Genomic DNA, 20736 nt, shown 5'->3' on the forward strand with positions numbered 1-20736 from the left:
GATTACGACTTGCCGGTTGGCCACTGATTTACTCAGAGTCCGGAAAGTATGCATCATGGTCTACCATACTATCACAGGGGACAGTTTAGGCAGAATGCCGCGCTCGACCAGGTGCTTGGTGATGTGCGTTGAATTGCCAATGCTCGTTGTGGCAGAGCTGCTTTCGTCATTGTTGTCTGTGATCTCGATGTACGAGATCTTGCCTTTGGTGCTGCTTGGGCGTATTCCGATGCCGTCTTCTAGGTGACGCTCGAGGCATAGTTTGGCTTCGAGCTTGACAACGAAGGGGGACCAGACACAGTGGTTTGGGTCGAGCCAGTCGCGGTGGAGCGTGAGGTTGGAATTGTTGATTTTGAGACTTTTCTACGGCGGATATACTACAGAGGCTAGTGGTCGCTTTAAATACTTCAAGAGTAGCAAGACACTATTCAGAAAGCGCCGGTGTCTGGAGACGTCATTTTGGCCCCCGTTATCGGGATTCAATATAAGTAAAACGAAATGGCCTCATTCGACGCAATTCAAGAATCTAAGCTCCGACTAAGGTACGAGAGGAGGCGCGGTCTAGAATATATAACCTGAAATAGATCTGCATTCTACACAAAGGCAAGTGAGAACAATGAAGCCGGGCGTCGAGTATCTATAGGAGAGCGGCGCTAGCTGCTGAGTAATCGGCCTGGAGAAGACGGATTTCGCCTGGCAACGAGGACCTCGCCTTACCAACACCTCGCCCTTCTATCGTCCCTTTCCTTGTCCTTCTGCCCCCAGACCGCGCATTTTAGGAATCATATACATTGTGTGTTCCGCTTTGCTTTGCCAAGTTTTGACGCTATCTACGAGAAGCAGCTAGTACTGGGAGATAAGATATAGTGGTCGTTTGGGAGTCGGCCGCCGTATTTCGAAAGCCCGTCATCGCCGGTTGCTGCCACGAGAAGCTCTCCTGGCAATAAGTCGAACGAACCATCGCTTCATAGGTTTTTAAGCTTGTCCGGTCGCTTTCCTTTTACCTTTTCGTTAGAAAGTGAGCGAGAAATCAATTCACAAAACGTTCCTCTTGTCCTCTAAACTCGACACATAAGCAGCCATAAGTCCCTGTCTTTCGACAAGTCATCATGTCGAACGCGCTGGTGGTGAGTGTCATCTCAGAACCCTCATCTTTCTTGCCTCGAAGGTATCGGACGCACGCAATCTGCGAATGTCGCTCCGTTCTTCCTTCTCTGTGAGGATGTCTGCTAAATCAGGGTGTCACGCAGGGCGAGGTTTTCCAGAAAGTCATCAAGGAGGTGTGCGATGCGTCTGAGGTTGATTTTGAGGAGAGCGGCGTCGATCAACAGACACTTGAAGACTTGAAAAAGGTGAGAAGCGACCTTCTTTTGATGCAAGTTGATGGGATATGCCTTGATGGGGCCTGATCTGGGCGAAAGCGGGGGAGGCCGAGAGGTGCGGGAGGCGGTGTTGGTGCTGGGGAAGCGCCTGCTTTTGAACCTCTTTTATACCCGCCTCAGGCCGCCAAGCCGCCTCTCCTGCTCAGCGCGTCTGCTTCCCCTCCGTCCAACGATTAATCGCGCATGGCCCTCCGTTTTCCTGACACCCGGCTTCACCTGTATCACCATCACCACTGATAACTGTGCCTCTTTTATCATCACCCTTTGTGCGTTCGTTTCATGGTCGCTAATATTATCGCAGAGCTGGGAGAAGAAACTCTCCTCTCTAGGCGTTGCGCAATTCCCTTGGGATACTCCCCCTCCATCTCATACTCAACTTCAGAACCAACAGGCGCTCCATCCTACAACAACCGTTCCATCTAACGCCCCTCGTGCACAACCGACCGCGCATCCACAGCAACATATTCCGCCTCAGCAGTCGCATCCTCAATATCAACATCCGCAACATCCGCAACATCCGCAACATGTGCCACACCCGCAGTCCATGCCTCCCAACGGCCCACCTCTTCAAGCCCCAACTCCAGTCGGAGCTAGCGGTGCTTATCCCACAGGACCCTCGCCTCAAATTAAGACCGAGCCGGGTCTCAACAGCCATCCTTCATTGCCCCCCATGAGCCACATGATGAATATCCCACCGAGTGCGCAGTCAGCGCGCGAACGTGCTACCAACTTGATACAGCAGAGGTATGGCGCAGCGGCCGCCAACTCAGTCAGTCAGATGCAAGCACAGTCACAACCGCCTATGGGGATACCGCGTCCTGCTGGCATGCAGCACATGCAACCTATGCAGCAGATGCAGCAGATGCCCAACGGTCAGGGTCACCAGATCAAGCAGGAAACGGGCTATCACCCTGTACCACACCCGTCCGTAAGCAACGCCCAAACCGATGGTGTCACTGGCGACGCGCTGTCGGAGTGGAAAGCAGAGGTCGCGCGAAGACGTGAGGCTTCTGCGGATGGAGAGGGTGACAGGGCGCTTCGAGACCATCTCAAGCAGCGAATGCTGGATCTCGAAGGAGGCGGTCTGATGGTTCCCCTAGATGAGCGCGAATCTCAGCCCAAGACCTCGCTTTCCGCGTCTGCTGGTCCGTCCTCCAAATCCAAAGCTCAGTTTGACGGCCCAGGAGGCGATGACACGAAGGAGGAGGACGACGAAGATGCTATCAATTCTGATCTTGATGACCCTGACGACCTGGTTGCTCAAGATGAGGATGACGATGACGCCGTTGGACAAGTCATGCTTTGCACCTACGATAAAGTCCAACGCGTCAAGAACAAGTGGAAGTGCACGTTGAAGGACGGTATTTTGACCACTGGAGGTAGAGAGTACGTCTTGGATCCCTTACCTCTGCTATCTTGTTCGTTCACTAACCCCGACAGATACGTCTTCCACAAAGGTCAGGGCGAGTTCGAGTGGTAGACAATGCTCGTGCCGTCTCTGAGCGATGACCTGTCAATTTTACTCCCGTTCTTCTCGTCTTTTTTTTTCTTCGTCTTCCCATACTCATACATACCCTTTTTGAATCTGTAAAACTCCGCTGGGTACCGCTTCTTCCCAACCAGAAACGACCCACCAACCACTCGAAAATAGCCTGCGCGATCGTAGGTTTTGAAAGTCGCTTTGCATAGTGAATACCATGCTTCACCCTTAACGAAATCGAAATGAAAGGAAACTACTCGATAAATTCGGATGTCCACATCCGACCAAATGATTTGCTCCACCTTGACAGTTCCGTCGCTTCTTTTTCTTCTTTACACGTCAAATGTTGCTCTGCCGTCCCAGTATTTGCTTGTCTTCTCTTCCTCGCTTGGTGGGTGGCGCTTATCCAGGCAGACGAGACGGTGGCTTTTTCCGCTTTTTCGCGGTTTTTTTATATTAGAATACCTTAGGTGCGTTTCAAACTAAAGTCAACAAATCAGAATATCTGGATGAGGAAGTTCTCAGTCTCATTGTCTATGCGTCCTCAAGCTGCACGACTCACTTGAGAAGGATCTTATAGAGTCTCGGACGGAGTCAGAACTACTCCGGAGATGAGCAGCCATCTTCCCAAGATATTCAATTGTATGTTGGTCTAGGTCTACGAGCAATCACGCAGCGAAGTTGTTGAATCTCATTTATCTCAAAAACTTTTCCTGTCTGTTAACTAACGTCCACGCCGACTGATAATAAAATTAAAAGTTTTCAAGCACGATGGTGAGTTGGGAAAGCCAAATAGCAATGATAGATCTATCTATCAAGAACGCCTAATAGTTAAGTCACAATTTAATCAGAACTCGCGAGACCAGGAACACCGTGCAAACGCAAGAAACACGTAAACGCAGATAACCACTCCGAAGAAGAAACCAAGCACGGCCGAAACTAGTCATAAGAATATCTATTTACAAACAGCGCCTTTGGAAACACCATTTGTCTCAATTTCCAAGGAACAGATGTAACGAAAACACCAGACCCAGACAAGTGACCAAAACATAACCAAGTCTAAAATCATGGTCTCCAGCCCGGTACCGACGAAGAGGTTTCGAAGAAAGGACAAGGTGTTCAAAGAACAATACAGACCATCTGGGAAGCCTGTCACGGAATCCAGGGTCAAAGCAAAGGAACACAACGCGAGAACGCAAAGGAGAAAATCGTATGGTAGAATCAAATGATAGATTCAGAAAAGATCCGTTCTAGGAGCACCGAAAAGAACCGTTATAGGTCTTCGGAAGTCTTGGGGGTATCGTCAATCCTAGAGAGCCAACTTGTGATGAACCACTCTGACGGGCATTCATACCAAATTAACTCCAAACCACCAACCCGGTCATTAAATCGTATGTCGCACAATGAGGCCGTAGAAATTCATAGAATCGAAATGAAGTAAGACCGAACAATATTCTATAAGAGACCTTCTTCACCAATGCCAGGTAAACCCGCCCCAGCAACATTGATGTTCTGCCCTTGCATAACTCCGCCGCCATAGTTGAGGCTACGAGCAGCAGCAAGCTGGAAATCGGGGTTGCAGGGAGGCGAGTGCGATTTGTGATATTTGAGCCCGTTCAGGTTCTTGTAGCGCTTGCCGCAGACTTCGCAGCGGTATGGTTTCTCCTTCTCCATGCCGAGAGTCCCTGGATATGGAGCAGATGTCTCCGGATTGACAATGGAGAAGGTCCCATCTGCGTTGTCATGTAACTGCTGGTTGTTGTGGCCGTGCTAATCGAAACGTTAGTAACCAATACAGTACGGCAACTTGTTCCCGAATCCACTTACAGCTTTGTGATACTTCAACCCATTTTGATTCTTGTACGCCTTTTCACAGCCAATAACTGGACACCTGTAGGGCTTGGGCTCTTCGTTCGGGAGAATAGAAGTAGTGTCAGGAACCCCTGCCAGCAGTTGCTGTTCGCGTATGCGTCTAGCAATATCACTGTTCGGGCCGTACTGCGCTCCACTGAGCTTAAAATGCGCATTAGACTGGTTGATTCCGCCAGTTGGGCTAAACAATCGTTTCGCAGGTTCGTCAATACACAGGTCCACCATATCATTATTGCCCGTGAACCTTGAAAATTGCGGCTGACCCTGCAGCATCGCATTCTGCATAGAGAAGTCTCCAAACGGACCGAGCATGCTGTCGTCAAACTCAGCGGGAGTACCCGGAGTTGAAGAGTCAGGAGTGCCACGGAACTGGGCATTTTGAAGGGGATTCGGCATCAGAGTAGGTGTGTTGACGGAAGAAACAGTGGGATTGTTCTGCAGTGAAAGTGGAAGACCGGATGCAACTGGAGTTCCCGGCTGCGAACTCTTGAACCCCTGATGGTTCGGAAGCATAGATAAGTTCAGATTAGGGACTCCACGATTCGGTGTTCCAAATCCTCCTTGAGTCGGGTCCCGTGACTGGGGTGCGAAGAACTGCGAGGATGCATCGGTATCGTCCATGGCATCATCCATTTCCATGTCATCAATGGTGTCCATATCGGAATGTTGCGGAGGGTTATGTGACTGGTTCATCTTGCGTTGCATGTCAAAAGTCCTATCGGGTTGTAAACCGCGGCTTGGGTTGTTGTTTGACTGATTCTGCTGCGCAATTGCCGCAGCAGCAAGAGCTGCGCGGTTGTCGACCTGGCTCGGGCGGTGGCCTGATTTCGTGGCGTGCGCTTCTTCATAGTGTTGTAGCAAGTCATGAAGAGTGGGCAGAGTAACACCGCAACAAGAAAAGTCGCGCATGAAGTTGGCTTCGAGTTTTGGCAGGTAAGAGGACGAATGAAATGAGGGCGACTGGAAAGTGGTGAAAGGAGAGGTACCGGCCATGATGATGCTACGTAGATTCTGTCAGTATGCGGCCAACCGGCGACGGATTAAAGTAAACTTACTCATCGCGAATCCAGCTGCCAACAGAGACACCACCCCAGCTCATGCCACCGACCAGGCTTCCAGCTAATGACTCCCGACGCTGTTGATTCCGGCTGGATCCGGCCATTGAGATTGGCTTTGTACCGTTGCCCCATTGATGCGAAGCTGTGCCAATCGAGTCTTTGCGAGGCGCAGAGGCCTTGAACATATTGATTGGTATACCGTTGGCATGGGATATACTGCCCACGCGTTCAGTGTTACCTGCTTGGTTTTGCAGAGCTGATGTCAAGTTCGACCGGGGCGAAACAGAGGGTGTCTGCCGAGTGGCGATGTCGATAGGAGGAGTGGTGTTCATCATGGCCGCTTGCGAGGAGCTCGAGGTCAAAAGGATGCAAAGTTATGGAAGAGCAAGGACTTGTGTATTTAGAGACTTGATGTTTCGGCGCAACGAAGGAGCGTCGTGTGAAGGTCAAGGTGACGATCGAATCCGCGATCTTTTTACCTGTCTTCCGCGCAACAGCAAGGCGAAGCGGAAACGAAGCTGCGACGGGCAATCAGGGATAGCTGTAAGGACGATAGGTATTGTCGGAGTCGGAGTACAAAGAGAGGCAAAAGACGAAGAAGATGAGAGGGTCTACTATGTCTCATCAAGAGCACTCGCTGAGAGGTGCGCGAAGTCCACCTTCCACCCTCGGATAATGTCCCGCTCGCAATGGGGAATTGTGACGAATTCGGGAGGTGGCGGGACGTATCAGAATCACCCCTCGAGTCTCTATGACGGGCCGTGTTCACAAAGAGGCGAAGCAGCGCCGGCAAAGAGGAGAAAGACGGACGGTGAGGTTGTCGACGAAGTGAAGCGAAGAGAGTACAGAACGTCGAGGTGGTTGCCAACGGAAATAATTATTATTATTATTATTATGGACATGGCCCAGTAGTGAGGTCGACTCGAAACGCTAAGAGGAACGGCGCTACGGTATGACTCGCCCGATACGCCGGTATTACCGTCACAGGCGCACAGCAAAGCTTCCACCGCTCATCTGAATAGCTTCATGAGTGGTCTATGCGCTCGAAGCTGTTTGGAGCTATGACTCACGACTATTCGCGTCAGAAAGTGACTGTGTCTAGACATATAATAAGGCCCGAAGCTTCCCATGCTAATGGACGATGAAATCATTACGTAGAACAGACGTGGTCTCTGAGCAGTGAGTAATGATGTATACTGATGACATGGAAACCTGAACCTTGGGGTGGAGTCATCCATCGGCCTTACTGTTAGCCCGGCCTCTAGCGTGCTTCCAGAAAGTCCTTAGCCTACCCAATTATACCACCATACCACTCTTGGCGTTTTATTAGGTAACAAATACTGGGTGTTTCATACAGCGTTCCTCCTCGATCCAACACCCCAGCATGCCGGTCCAATTTTTGAGACCTCTTTTAACGGCTTTATCGATGAATGCTCCTCCGTATAGTGACTGTCATTTGGCAATCGACAAGTCAAACGCGGAACTTCGGCAGGAACCGATTCTCGATAGGGGTTGCCGTTGAACGGTACCATCTCCAAGTATGTTTCTTCACCTCCATTCTTCTGCCGCTTCCCCGGGCTTATCGGGATCTCAAGTTGATTGGAAATGGAGGGGCAAGCAAGGCGGTCCCAGACTCTTGGCTCTCATGCAGTACCTATGCTCTTCGTCCGTCTCCGGCTAAGTTACCCTGGTGAATCTGTGAATGCCCCTTTGCAGTCCCAACCTTCTGCCATCGAGTCAATACAGCCAATATTCTAGTTGGAATTGGCTTATTTTGACGGCCCCTGAAACCATTCATTTTCACAGAGAAGCCGTCCACGGACTTCCTCCGAAATCCGGACCCCTAGTATAGCGTTCACACGACATCAGGGGCTGATGGAGCGCAGCCAGCAAGTTGCATTGATCAACAAGCTCCGATTCGAGCACGAGTAATGGCTCGGTGCGAGATACATGACCACTGACCAGTCAGTTCATGAAGTAGTTCTCCATTGATCTACGGCACTCAACTCCGTATCATTGCTTGTGGACAAGAGTGAGCGTGGGTTGAGTACGCGTCCTCAGAACTCCGTACTCAGTTGTTGCCCATGATTCATGAAGCGCCGGGTCCGCTGCTTTGTCTGTCTTTCTCTTGACGTAGGGATTACTGAAACCTCCTGGTGATTCTTGTTAGACGCCAAGGGAACCTCGTGCTTTGGGCTGGAAAGACCATGCCACCCTTGACAGGAACAGGGTTTAGCCGTATCGACAATACCATTAAGCCGAGTCAGTCACCAACAAAGGGTTCGACTGGGGAAGAGTGTATTGGCTCTTGGCTTGACGCTAGAACTATACCAACATCATAAGATTGTGCCTAGCGTGCTAGGTAGGGATATCCCGTTCCGCACTACTCCATACGCAGTGTACAATAACCATGCACCTCACCATAATCTGAGTCAATTTATAGTACTGTAATACTCCTTACTTAGTACTGAGTCAATGTGCGCAATGATGCTTTCGAAAATGCAACTCCTTTCCACCTACAAATAGTCTTTAGTAGGTTATCCTGCCGTACCCCCACTTGCGCCACATCCAGGTACATATGCAAACAGTGCAAACCCAGCACTCCGCGGCGGGTCTTCAAAAATTGTCCGCAGTGCATGCTAGAACCAAGACCGAGATCTAATCTGATCCCACTTGTTCGCTTTACGCGTGGAGAAGGCCGGCCTCATTGTCACAATTAGTCATGGATGACACGACTCAAATTATCGATGCTGAGGCTCCCAAGCATACCCTGCCGAATGGCACCGATCAAACCGGAGAGCCGCCGATGAAGAAGGCTAGATTGGAAGAGCCTACCTCGGAGCAGCAAAACGGAGAGGCTCCCAAGGTCCCTAGACAAAAAGGTGTCGCGCCGATCAAGGCAGAGTATGCGCTTCGAAAAAAGACCATGCGCTGGCACTTTGGCTAATTTGCTTGCTAGGTTTCTCATTCCCAAGCCCCAGCAGACTCAATCAGCAGAAACCAACGCAGATGACGCCGCCGAAGCAGCCGCTTATCAGGACCGCGATGACGAGAAGAAAGGAAAGAAGAAGAAGAACACTGGGCAGAATAAGAACCGCACTTTTGGGACGTCAAAGGATTTGAAGGGGCTCTGCGCTACCAGGGTTTTTGCTCCGGAATTCTCACCTGCCGAATGCCAGTTTGGCGACAAATGTCGGTTTGAACATGACTTGCGAGCATACTTGAAGGAGCACAAGCGAGAGGATCTCACAACGATGAATGGCGTTTGTCCCGTGTGGGACGCTCGTGGAAAGTGTGATGCCGGCTGGAAGTGTCGATTCTCCGGTTCCCATGCGATTGAACGTGAAACTGAAGACGGAAGAAAGGAGTTGGTTCTGATCGAGGACGAGGGGCGCAAGAAGAAAGCCCAGCCGCTTGTTCCCTTCGCAGCAGAAGACGGTACTGTGAATACGACCACACCCGCAGAGAAGATAGCGCTCGCGAAACGACAGAAACCAACACCAAGATCCGACGAATATAGCAATTGGTTAGATTTGACATCCAAGCAGCTGGAAGAGTTGTATCATAAGCGGAAACCGAGCAAGGATGAAGAAGCAGATACTGCTGAAGACAAGGAGAAAGAGGAGAAAGAAGAAAACCGGGCGAAATACACAGAAGCTCCCTTTATGCCTTCTGAGAAGAGACGGCTGTACTTCGGGCCCGAGACACCTGCTCTAGCACCTCTGACGACGCAGGGAAATCTGCCTTTCAGGAGACTTTGTGTGGAACTTGGTGCCCAACTCACTTACTCCGAGATGGCCCTCAGTATGCCATTGATTCAGGGCCACAAGCCGGAGTGGGCTTTGATGCGAGCACACGAAACGGAGGCATTGCCACCGACCGTCTCTTCGCGCGCCAGCGTAGTACAGGACTACGACAATTCAAAAGACATGAAGTTTGGTGCCCAGATAGCGGGAAACAAGTACAGATGGGTTATGAAAGCCACCGAGGTTCTGTCCAGTCTTACTCCTCACCTACGCGTCATTGACCTGAATTGCGGCTGTCCTATTGACCTCCTATATCGAGAGGGCTCCGGATCGGCACTGCTTGACGCGCATTCAAAACTGGAGAAGATGCTCCGGGGAATGAACGTCGTCTCGCAAGAGATCCCAATCACAGTCAAAATTCGCACAGGAACTAGAGACAACGCTCCTAATGCCCAAAAGCTGGTCGAACGCCTTGTTCTTGGAGGCCACGAGGCCAGCCTGCTCAACTGCGGTCCTACTGGTGTAGCAGCAGTCACACTCCACGGACGCAGCCGGCAACAGCGGTACACCAAAGAGGCTAACTGGGAGTACATCTCGGAAACCGCCGCGCTCATCAAACGTCTTAACAAAAAGTCCGATAACATCACGGACACCATCCGGGAGCCTGAGGAGCGAATGCGGCCAAATGGCGGAAAGACGTGGTTCTTAGGAAATGGCGATTGCTACTCTCATGTTGACTACGAAGACCATATCAAGAACGCCGGAGTTGACAGCGTCATGGTTGGTCGAGGAGCCCTAATCAAGCCATGGCTCTTTGAGGAAATCCAAGCAGGCCAGTACCTTGACAAGTCGCCTACTGAACGGTTAGCGTACATTGAGAAAATCGCCAGGTACGGCATGGAGACATGGGGATCAGATGAGTATGGTATCGGCATCACTCGACGCTTCCTGCTCGAATGGCTGAGCTTTGCGTGCCGTTACGTGCCTATTGGTTTGCTCGAGTATCTTCCGCCAAGGTTGAACGACCGACCTCCGTATTGGCGTGGTAGGGATGAATTGGAGACATTGATGGGCAGCCATAACCATAAGGATTGGATCAAGCTAAGGTAAGTCATTTCGCTAAGCTATTGATGTTACCGGTTGCTGATTAGTCCATTTTTAGTGAGATGTTCCTGGGTCCGGCTCACAAGGACTTCAAGTTCGACCCTAAGCACAAGTCCAATGCCTACGACACAGAGGGTTAGTCGGTACGATAGGCTTCAAATAGAGTCACGGCATTGTATCCGTCTACGGAGTATGATCTCTAGCATTAAGACACCCTGGAAGTAGCCATAAATAGCCCTGATAGAAAGCCGACTCCGATCCGCTTAGTAATGGATGATGCATATCACGTGCTGCGTGCGACGTGAGATTGTCATGTGACTCGGTCCAGGCAGCTTCGGGTTTCCAAGGTTATGACATCAGTCTTTTCAAAAAGACCACCTACCTCATCTCTCTCCATCGAGCTGACCAGGTTTCTTCGTATATCACTGCTTCTCTCCCCAGCTGTTCGCCAAGCGACTTCCTTTAACCTAAACCTTCCAGGCCTCAAAATCAACAATCGCTGGTTAAGCTTTTGTTTACCTTCTCTGAACACCCTTTCATCTTTCAGCCTAAGCTCTCAAAACAACAACTCAAGACAGCAGAACGACCTCAACAAGTCATCTAAGCTAACAAGTCGGCAAAATGACGCTCTACTACAGTCTTGTATGTAATCTGCCACAACGATAACTCATCCTTTCCTACCCAGCGCGCGAATTGGGTATTGTTGCAGCCTGGAGCACCTCTTCGAGTTGTGTCTTGAAGCTTCGTGAAAGCTAACGTGTGTCAAATGTAGGTCTTTTGCCTTCTCGTGCTCGAGATGGGAGTATTTATGGGCTTGATTGTACCCCTCCCCTTTACCATCAAGCGAAAGCTCTTCGCTTTCATTTCCGAGAGCCCGGTAATAGCAAAACTACAATATGGTTTGAGGGTACGAGTCTCTATACATGCTACAATGCCTGCTTCTAACACCATTCCAGATAACTTTCATATTCATCCTCATCCTATTCATCGACAGCGTCAACCGCGTGTACCGGGTGCAGCTGGAGGTGTCTACCTTCTCGAAGGAGGGCGGTAACGTGGGGTACGTACTCAACCACCGGGCCTATGCCCCAAGTCAATGGATTCACTAATTGATCCGTCAGCAGAGGGGCCGCACTCGGTACCGACCGTGCGGAGGTCCAGGCTCGCAAATTCTACTCGCAGCGCAATATGTACCTCTGTGGATTCACGCTCTTCCTTTCTCTTATCCTCAACCGCACCTACACCATGATCCTCGAAACCCTGCGCCTCGAAGACCGTGTCAAGCTCCTCGAGGGCAACAAGCAGGCCGGTGGCAAGGACTCGGCTCGTCTTGCGCAGGCTGGTGACATGGGCGAGATTGGCCGTCTCAAGAAGGAGCTTGAGCAGAAGGAGCGTGATATTGAGACTCTGAAGAAGCAGGCTGAAGGTCTGACTCGCGAGTACCACAGCCTTGGTGACCAGGTCTCTGGCAACAAGGGCGACAACTCCGGCGAGAAGAAGGACCTATAAGTCTTCTCAGGGCTCCGGAATCGAGTGTAATCTCATGGTTGACGTGAGCTGGCGACACTCCGTTGTTGCTGCTCGCAGCAATGAGTCCTCTTTTCCCCCTCCGAAGGTGCCGTCATTGCACCAGCCGGTCGCCAGGCTTCATGGTGGTTCGAACATATCTTATGGGGACGGTACAGCCGACGCCGTAATGCTGTGAAATCACGAAAACTGTTTTTATTGCCGATTATTTGTGTTTGGTGCGAGGGAGTTGTGAGCACCGTAGCAAGAAAGTGCACTTGGTTGTTTATTAGGCTTGGAGTGTTCAACTTCTGAACTAGTACGAGTACATAACACTTGTATGCCTTTTCTTCTCAGGGCTAGCTTGTAGTTGGAGTAGTCGAGCCTAATTAAACTATTAGCTGCTAAACCTTAGTGTGAATAAGATCAAACTATAGGTCGGCTATCGGCACACCTAGCTGCAGGCCACTTCCAAATATATTTCCACCTAGCTCTCGGCTTTCAGGTACGACTCCGTACGCAAGCTATTACGTGCCAGTGGATTCTATCGCAACCATTAGGGGCCTTAGGGCAGGCAAGAATAATAGATGATTTGATAAGCGGAGGCTCAACTCCGTAGACAGTAACTGATCACAAGTCATCATCATTTCGTTAGTTTGATGATGGCTGCCTGTATAATTGATAGACCGGAAGGATGCCGTCAAACGGCGGCCTACTCGTTTAAAGTACGTCCGATTTAGGCAATCATATGACGGCTTTTGTCCATAGTACCTTCATAAGTACGTCCTAGCTAGGGAATATACCTACTCATAGCCACTGCGTACCAACCCCTATCCACAATCTCAGCTCAGGGACACAGCATGTCACCATCCACCTTGTAACATCCATTCCTCATGGTCAAGCTACCGTGAACGCAGCGAAAGAGACCTTCTATAGCAAGCCGTGTGTCCCTGAAGCTACCGCATCATGCATGCAAGTCTAGACCGTGATCCATCATCCGAACAGAGATCGACCCTGGCACATCCCATCGGCCCGCTCCCAGCGACGAAACCTGATTTCAATCTCGCAAGCGTAGGGTACTCCATGGCCCACAGACTATTGCCAACCGGTTCCTGAATCATTTCGCATGGCCTCGGAAATCGGACTCTCCTTTCCCGTGTGCGCAAGCGAGATGTGATGGTTCAGGCTCAGGTTCGGTGACGCTCGGTGCGGGTCGCGATAATTCGTACTCCGTATTCACGGATATACGATTTCGCATGACGCGTTGATGATGCTCGCGTGTCCTGGTCATTGATTGCGCGTTGATGGTGTCGTCGGGGCGGAGGGCGTGGTGGAGACGAGCGGAATGCGGAGCGGAGGCGGAATACCCCTGGTCAGGTCGACGGAGGAGTGGAATACATCGAGATAGAGTTGCGGTCTCGACAGCACATATTAGGAGCGTGATGGGGATAAATACCTATATTACTCCTGAGTCTGAGTGAGCATCAGAAGGTGACCGCCTTGGGTACGTAAGTAGATGGTTCTAAAGCTGGTGCGGAATGGACGACGGGGCGTTAGGCCTGGCTCTCGCGGGCGGAAAGACGCGGCAAGGAATGATGCGGGGAAATGTTCTGCATCATGGGTGGAACCAGGGATACCTCCCGATGGCGTACTGGATGGTTGTTCATTGAACGATGGCACCGAGGATAGACATGAATATGGTGTGATGCGTTTGAAGACTTGAAGCATGTGGTTTGGGAAGAGCGGGCGTTTGCGGGGCGGGATGAGGGGAACAGGGGGTTGCCGCCGATTTACGGAGAAGATCGTGCGGGGTTGGGCTCGTTACGAGGCACTCTGTGGAAAACTTGAGGGGATGTGAGGAAAAGGCAAGGCACTCCTGAGTCTGCACGAGAGAAGATGCCCAAAGAAGTCTCGCGATCAGACTTGACTCTTGCGTCAGTGTTGGGTGTCCAGCGAGGTGTCTACGCGCCAAGGCAGATCCAGGAGGCTTGGTTACTTGGGTAATTTGGTGGCTCTCGGACCGTGACCGTGACCAACCTGACAAATCACCGATCTACGGGCAAGCCAACATTATCTCACGGAATCTGCTAATGATGACTGAATTGATAACTATCTGACGTGGGAGCACCACATGCCCATGCATTCTCCAGCGGCTTGCGAATCCGTGGGCTGTAAGATAAGGTAAACGCCGGTAAGTAAGGAGGGCCTTGCAAGCCAAGCGAGCCAAGGGCGATCCTGTAGCTGTAGTATACAGAAAATGGCAAAAAAGCAACAAAGCGTCATATGACCCTCCCTGTCCCGCACGACCAGCTTACTGGATGGCACCGCCGAACGGCTATCCGCGGATTGGGGCACAGTGTGCTTCGTACGCCATCGGTAAGAGCTAAGAAAAGGGGCTTGGAGGACATGCTGCGTTTTTTTGCCTCGAAAGGTGGACAGGTTCGCAATCGGCGCATTATTACTTTTTCGAAGGTTGAGCTGGTTGGAGTTGGTCCAGCATTGTGTGCGAATTGGGGGCTGTGATTGGTGCGCACTGTGGCTATTGGTGTATCATCTAGGCAAAGTCGGTGCAGATTAAGTTGGCTGCAGGCAGATAAGCTAAAAGATGAGATGAGATTATGGATCCTTCATGGGAATGCCTACCCCGCCTGACCTTGCCACACCCCTTGCCTCCGGGGAAGGTCGACCGGACTCGTTATTCTGGGTTTTCAAACACTTCACCGAACTAGGCACCATTGTAATGGGCTCTATAGTCCATTCTTCAAACCAACGTCACAGTATCACTGGCTCTAAGATTACGTCCAAACGCTGATTGCGCACTGTACATCGGCACGTTTCATTGTTTATCCTACTAGAAGAGTAATCAGGGGGCGAAGTCTGGACTATCATTGCTTGGCTGTGGTACAAGAGCTGCAAATTATCAGATCATCCATTGCACAGAGCTTGGCAAGTATCATCTTGTCTCTTGGCAAATATCCTCTAGCGCCCCTCGCTTCCTCTCCTGTGGCCCCTCGAGTCCCCCGGGCCTCCAGGTTGTAGTGGTATCATAGTCGTCGCGAACGAATGGTATAGTAATGGCCCAACAAGAATAGAAAACAAGACTTGACAATCAAAACATTTCCACCAAAGACTGCAGAGATGACGATATCGTGCCCAGCGCGATCCGAGACTCCAGGGTGGAGAGCATCGCTACGCTTTAGAATTAGACACTGGGGCTGGGGGCCCTGGGGTGGTCGTAGCCCAGGAAGAGGAATCCCGCGGGGAGGGGGGCTGCAGCCCCCCGGCTGAGTTGGCCGCTGCTGCTGGTGGACGACGAGCTGCCGGAGCGCTCACGAACTGAAGTGGCATTGGTTTCGGTCTGCTCGCTGGCAGCAGCAAGCGGAGGAGACTGGATAGGAGCCAGAACGAGGAACTTGGAGGTGGGAGTGTAGGTGTACATAGTGTTCGGTTATTTGCAGTTAAGTTGCAAGAAGGATTGATGGTCTGAGAAAAAGACTTGGAAGTTCAGGACAGTAGACGATAGTTTTTCTCGAGAATGGCTTTGAGAAAGTTGATGAAGAAGGATTCCAGTCGGTCGGAGTCGACCTCTTTATAGATGTGAAGGAGACAGCCAAGAGTCGTCAGGTTCATGAGGGGTCACCGAGAGCTGTCGATCAGCAGCACGGAATTCAGTGCCCTCGGTCAAGCATTGCTCTGCTTATCCCACGCCCAAGGGTGGATCGATGGTCAAACATGCTGTATTCCGTATTTCACATGTCTAGACCGGTATCATTCGAACCGGAGGGCTTGCAAACGTCATTCTCCGCACCTCCCTGTTCTAATCCCAGGCTTGGCTTTGGAGATCCGCTTTCCACCGCATGGGAAGAACCCCACCATACCGGGATGGTCATGGTGCTGACGCTGTACAGTGTATCAGTTGATGCGGGCCTGGTGTTGTTATCGTGCTGCTATTGGATGTCGGCGCCGGTGAGTTACGCTCGTTCTGCGAGTTCTCATCAGCCCAAGTGCCTGGGCCGTCGCGCTCCCGAAACCCTGCCTCGGATGATCAGCAACCAGGAAGTTCAGCCAAGAAACGTGCCTTGACTATCGATCTGAATTGAGCGTTCGAGCGTGGGGTCATCGTGCTCTAGAAGAGCTTGGTGTAACCCCTGGACGCTCTGGACTCCTTTCTTCGCATTCTTCTAGCCGCCGTGTGGCCACATGACCCCGGTCTATTCTTTGGTCGTCGCTTGGCTGCAGGCTACCCTCGCATCGTGGCCAACCGCCTATCTCATTGTTTTCATGGTGATAGGTGCAATGCAGTAAATTGAAACTTGGACCGGAGTGGCTCGGTAGGTTATGTAAGTAGGACGTAAATAAGCGATCGCACAATGTAAATTGGTCGCGCGTCGTTAAGGCTGTCTTTCGCCCTCACTCGACCAGCAAGAGGACCAGATGCTGACCCAAACAAGCAATTGCAAGGGCACTCGACATTTACCTCCCCAAGTCTTATTCTTTCAGGCGGTTATTTCTGAGGAACGGGTAAATGGCACAATGGGAGGCTGATGGCGAGAGAATAGTTGCTGGTGAAGGCGAGTTGGGAAGAACAGACAGAACGGACTTCACCTTGGAAGCAAACCCCCATGTCACGTGCCTTGAGGCTCCTGCGGCCCCAACGCGGAATCGACAAGGCGTTCTCGACAGCTGCAGGCTGCATCCTCAGAGATTCAACGAACGCCTATAGAATCTGCTCGCCGGTGGCTCTGACCCAACGGCGGCTACGCGACTGCTGTGCCTCTAGAGATCAACCTGTCAGTGACTCAGTTGTCGCTGTTTTAGCGCCTCGACCCTACGCGCCGTATCGCTCGGCCGCTGCACTGCACTGCACCGCACTGTCCGCTGTCAGTGGCGCGGAGGGCACGGAGTGAGCCTTAGAGTTAGGGTGTCGCCGGTACCTTGATCCGAGGGATCATTATTCTTCTCGTGATGGCCTTCTTCATCGGCTGGCCCCATCGGTTGTGAAGATGACGCGGGAATCCATAGGCCGAGAACGCTCTGAGGATGACACACTAAGTTTAGCGACTATAAACCGTGCCAGCATCGCGCACCAACCTGCAGCGCAGCATGCAACCTTCTTGACGTCCATTTACTCATTTTGATATAGCCCGTCGTTGTCCTTCCTCTATGGTCGAGGTTGGAGGTTCTAACACCAGATCCACATCAGAAATGAAATGAAAGGAGAAAGGTGGGGACGCCGAAGAGGCTTGCAGCCTGCAGGTATCACCAACTGCGTCAAGTATTGATTGCTTCATACATTGGCCGGCTCAAAGAATCAACTCTGGCCTGCTGTGATGACAATGTGATTCTTGCAGACTTGTCATTCTGGCTTTCCGGTCTTCTCCCTGAGGGACCGGCATCGCCGCTGGGTCAAGCGGACGGCCCCGAAAGCCGCTAGCTCTAGATGTCAATGTGGAACGCGGCAACGTCAAGGAACTGCAGTTGTACCCCTGACCGGCGCAGGTGGCTCGCGAGTCAAATGCCACTGCAGCAAGCGGCTCTCATGTGGACTGAGAATAGGCATGGGGTCAAGTCCCGGCGGCGGTGCCCCGGACTTCGATATGACTGTATCAGGAGGGCTGCCTGCCTGTATCGGTGCAACCTCACTCGTTCTCGTCGGATGCCAAGTTCTCATGACGACAAAGGTATCAGGGCGGATGTAGGTCACAATAAGAAATGCCGGTCTGCTGCCTGGCCGCTGCGTGATGTTCGTCAGATGCGCAAATCAGGGCAGTAACCGAACTGCGGCATGACCTCGAACAATGATAGAACTGTTGGTTCAATACGGGAAATGATTCGATAGCGAAAGTGTTGGCCTCTTCTGATTTTTCAAATACTCTCTTCACTAGCTGCATACGTGACTGGCTCACCGGTGCAGCGCAGAGTGTGTCTTCAATATGATGTCAAGCCTCTTACGATGCGGCCTGGGTTTAATGAAGCTTATGAGCAAGGATGCGGGATCCTGCCGATGACCAGACCAGTGCCCTTGCCCCCATCTACTTGCCAGGGCAGGAATTGCCTGCTTGCACAGACCTCAGAACGGCCTTGACCTGCACAGATGATCCGCATAACCGGCCAATCTCCCTAGATGTGTTGGAAGTCAAATGGAGTAGTCTCGGCGAACTTCAAAATTCGCGGATAGAACCATTCGATGAGATAATCCCATTCGAGTGTGATGAACTTTTGAATCACCAACTGCTTTGTTGCAGTTTAGACGGCCAGGTCGCTTGGGGGGGGGGGGGGAGATAAAGGGGGAAATAGGGCAAGGAAGGAAGACCTTGCATCAGTAGTTTTTTTGACCTTCATTTACCTTCAACTCACTACGCTTTTGTCCGCGGTCTTGTCCGCGGTTGTCTGTCTGCCTTTGCCTACTACGGCTTCCCATTTGATTTTTAAAATTTCATTTCCATTTTTATTCCTTTATTTTATTTTCTCTCTTCTGACTCAGTCTTCTACAACTGTCATACCCACTCCCGTTGCTTGGTTTTGTTGTGGTTCATCGAAGGCGTTGTTGCGGCGCAGTCATCGAGCGAGTCCCATCTATGCCTTGGGATTGCACCAACTCGGGCGTCTGAACTATTTAAGACCCTCAACCACCCGTCGACTCTTCGAACCATCATCAACAATCCAGCTCACCAGCCTTCAAAGCAATCCGAAGCAAATCCTCCTCATCCATTTTCACCTGTCGCCTTCATTTCATTATCAAAAACCTATACATCTCTACCTCGCTAACGACCAAGTCACCATGTGCTCTCAGTACTTCTACAAATTCGACTGCGGCTGCACCCACCCTGAGGGAGATGTCGTCTACTGCGCCAAGCGAGGCACATCTTGCACGGGCGTGCGCCAGCAAATCCGTGTACGATCCGGCTTCAACTGCCCTCAGCACGGCGGCTAGCCATGGCTCTGGGGATGCCTTCCAATGTGAGTAGACAAGTCCTGAAGGAGTTCGAGTTAGCAGCTTCGAGTCTAGAAGCGACTCGAACTCACGAGACAAAGAAAGGACTTGCAGAGTCTAACGAATGTGCAGGAGTCTCTGAACGGCAACTGCAGCCCTGTCTTCCGTGGGCGAGAGGGATTAGATAGCTCACTTGTTGGATATCGGCTCCGGCGTTGGCCGAAGACGCAGACGGCTTTCTTACTACGTATTCCGGACTGACCGCTCCATGGGCTTTGGTTGTTTTTCTGGGGGCTCTGATTGAAGGAGGGATGTTGGGGGGGGGGGGGGGGGGGGGGGGGGCAGTTATATGCGCCGTCGTCTGTTATATTGCATCTGCTGCTTCGTATTTATGTTTCCTTCGCTTTTGCTGATTTCTGCCCTGGTAGCTATTTTGTCCAGAGCTTGCTGCATGTGTTTTTGTTTGTATGTATCTTTTTGTTGTCGCTTGCCAATATCTACTACAGTCTTTCATTAGAGTTGCCTGATCGGATTTGTCTGCTAGTTGTTCTGTCATATAGGTCGTTAGTGCAGCCAAATCTCACTTTCCTTTATCAGTCATTCACAGGTTTCCGGTACTAGACGAAGCGGGGGAGGGTCGGGTACTAGGAGAGCCTTAATCCGTCTCAGTAACGCAGAGACGTTCTTCGGTTCATGTGCAGATTACCCTAGCCGAGCAAGCGTAAGCTTCAGGATATGAAGGAAGGAGTCCCCGGTCTTAGGCCGTTCCTGATGGCTTTTAGGAGAATTTCGACACGCGGGATGTAAATGACCCAGACTGCACACACCACCTTATCAACAAGTATAGCCTAGTCTAGTCAGGATGCGCGGTGCCAGCTGCCAGTGGCCGCTCTTCACAACGCCATGACCGGTGATCACGTATGCCTCGGACCGGTGAAGGATAAAAGGAAGCAGATTGGACGGCGTTATTTAAGACAGCATGCTACCCGCCTCACTTCTATCAAATGTGCGTGATTTAGCTGTACCTTGGAAAGCGTTGGCTTGTGCGCAAAGACACGAATCAGAGGGAAAAGACTGATTAGTATCCGTAACTTTTTGCCTTCCTTGGCAGTCGTGATGCGCACCGTACATGAGAGTTGCATTAGCACCGCATACAGCTCTCATCAGCTGATTTGCATCATCAAATCAGAGAGGGTGTCAGAGAGTGTGTGGTTTTGGTTACCCGGTGGCGATCAAGGTAGGGAACTCCGTGAAGCCAACCCGGTCGCGGGGGGAGGGGAAAGGGTTAGCGTTGACTTTGAAAATGGGTGGGCGCGCCGACGTCAAAGGCCATTCATCACCCTAGAAGGGAGGGGTCTGCTGAAAGAGACAGGTTATTATTGCGTCCTTGGGGTATACCTTGCATCCTTCCATTGTGACACAAGAACCATTCGCTGAGCGTCACCGGGTGATGCTCGGTGTCAGTGCCGCAGAAGACAAGGCCAGCGAGTCAACGAGGGAGTTGTGGGTTAGCGAGGGCCGACTTGCGAGTGTAATCACAAAGAAACTCGCGGGAAGTGGCGCCCCTTCTCGCCGCCAAGATGTTTATCACAGCCCTTAGGCTTGAAAGTAAGGTGGCACGGTAGATGCCGGCATGCATCCGCTCCACAGATAG

At 51.4% G+C, this 20736-nt stretch overlaps 6 protein-coding genes across 6 annotated transcripts; 3 read left to right on the plus strand and 3 right to left on the minus strand.

Moving 5' to 3' along the window:
- The first annotated feature begins 538 nt into the window (after positions 1–538).
- BDW74DRAFT_143697 (transcription initiation factor IIA large subunit) lies at positions 539–3554 on the plus strand. Its single transcript, XM_073722904.1, has 5 exons — positions 539–1018; positions 1080–1127; positions 1251–1352; positions 1684–2768; positions 2823–3554. Exons 2-5 carry the CDS (start codon positions 1110–1112, stop codon positions 2860–2862), a joined length of 1245 nt encoding a protein of 414 aa, XP_073588495.1. The 5' UTR covers positions 539–1018; positions 1080–1109; the 3' UTR covers positions 2863–3554.
- Positions 3555–4236: 682 nt separating this feature from the next.
- Positions 4237–6334, minus strand: BDW74DRAFT_43508 (zinc-coordinating transcription factor SFP1). Its single transcript, XM_073732784.1, has 3 exons — positions 5790–6334; positions 4690–5734; positions 4237–4632 (listed from the first exon to the last, which is right to left on the minus strand). Exons 1-3 carry the CDS (start codon positions 6125–6127, stop codon positions 4318–4320), a joined length of 1698 nt encoding a protein of 565 aa, XP_073588496.1. The 5' UTR covers positions 6128–6334; the 3' UTR covers positions 4237–4317.
- A 2029-nt stretch (positions 6335–8363) lies between these two features.
- dus3 (tRNA dihydrouridine synthase DUS3) lies at positions 8364–10980 on the plus strand. The gene is made up of 3 exons (XM_073732785.1): positions 8364–8696; positions 8752–10644; positions 10701–10980. Exons 1-3 carry the CDS (start codon positions 8515–8517, stop codon positions 10780–10782), a joined length of 2157 nt encoding a protein of 718 aa, XP_073588497.1. The 5' UTR covers positions 8364–8514; the 3' UTR covers positions 10783–10980.
- Positions 10981–11263: 283 nt separating this feature from the next.
- Positions 11264–12151, plus strand: BDW74DRAFT_173269 (putative BAP31 domain protein; the record flags this gene model as incomplete). The annotated part of the gene is made up of 4 exons (XM_073727763.1): positions 11264–11284; positions 11415–11549; positions 11599–11702; positions 11767–12151. 4 exons carry the CDS (start codon positions 11264–11266, stop codon positions 12149–12151), a joined length of 645 nt encoding a protein of 214 aa, XP_073588498.1.
- Positions 12152–15274: 3123 nt separating this feature from the next.
- Positions 15275–15734, minus strand: BDW74DRAFT_43557 (uncharacterized protein). Its single transcript, XM_073732786.1, has one exon. The coding sequence runs from the start codon at positions 15585–15587 to the stop codon at positions 15351–15353; it is 237 nt and encodes a 78-aa protein (XP_073588499.1). The 5' UTR covers positions 15588–15734; the 3' UTR covers positions 15275–15350.
- A 2679-nt stretch (positions 15735–18413) lies between these two features.
- BDW74DRAFT_143711 (uncharacterized protein) lies at positions 18414–19384 on the minus strand. Its single transcript, XM_073722905.1, has 2 exons — positions 19215–19384; positions 18414–19108 (listed from the first exon to the last, which is right to left on the minus strand). The coding sequence occupies exon 2, from the start codon at positions 18802–18804 to the stop codon at positions 18646–18648; it is 159 nt and encodes a 52-aa protein (XP_073588500.1). The 5' UTR covers positions 18805–19108; positions 19215–19384; the 3' UTR covers positions 18414–18645.
- Positions 19385–20736: the final 1352 nt, after the last annotated feature.

The sequence above is a fragment of the Aspergillus multicolor genome (assembly GCF_047715735.1).
Source record: "Aspergillus multicolor strain CBS 133.54 unplaced genomic scaffold BDW74scaffold_2, whole genome shotgun sequence".
Lineage (NCBI taxonomy): Eukaryota > Fungi > Ascomycota > Eurotiomycetes > Eurotiales > Aspergillaceae > Aspergillus > Aspergillus multicolor.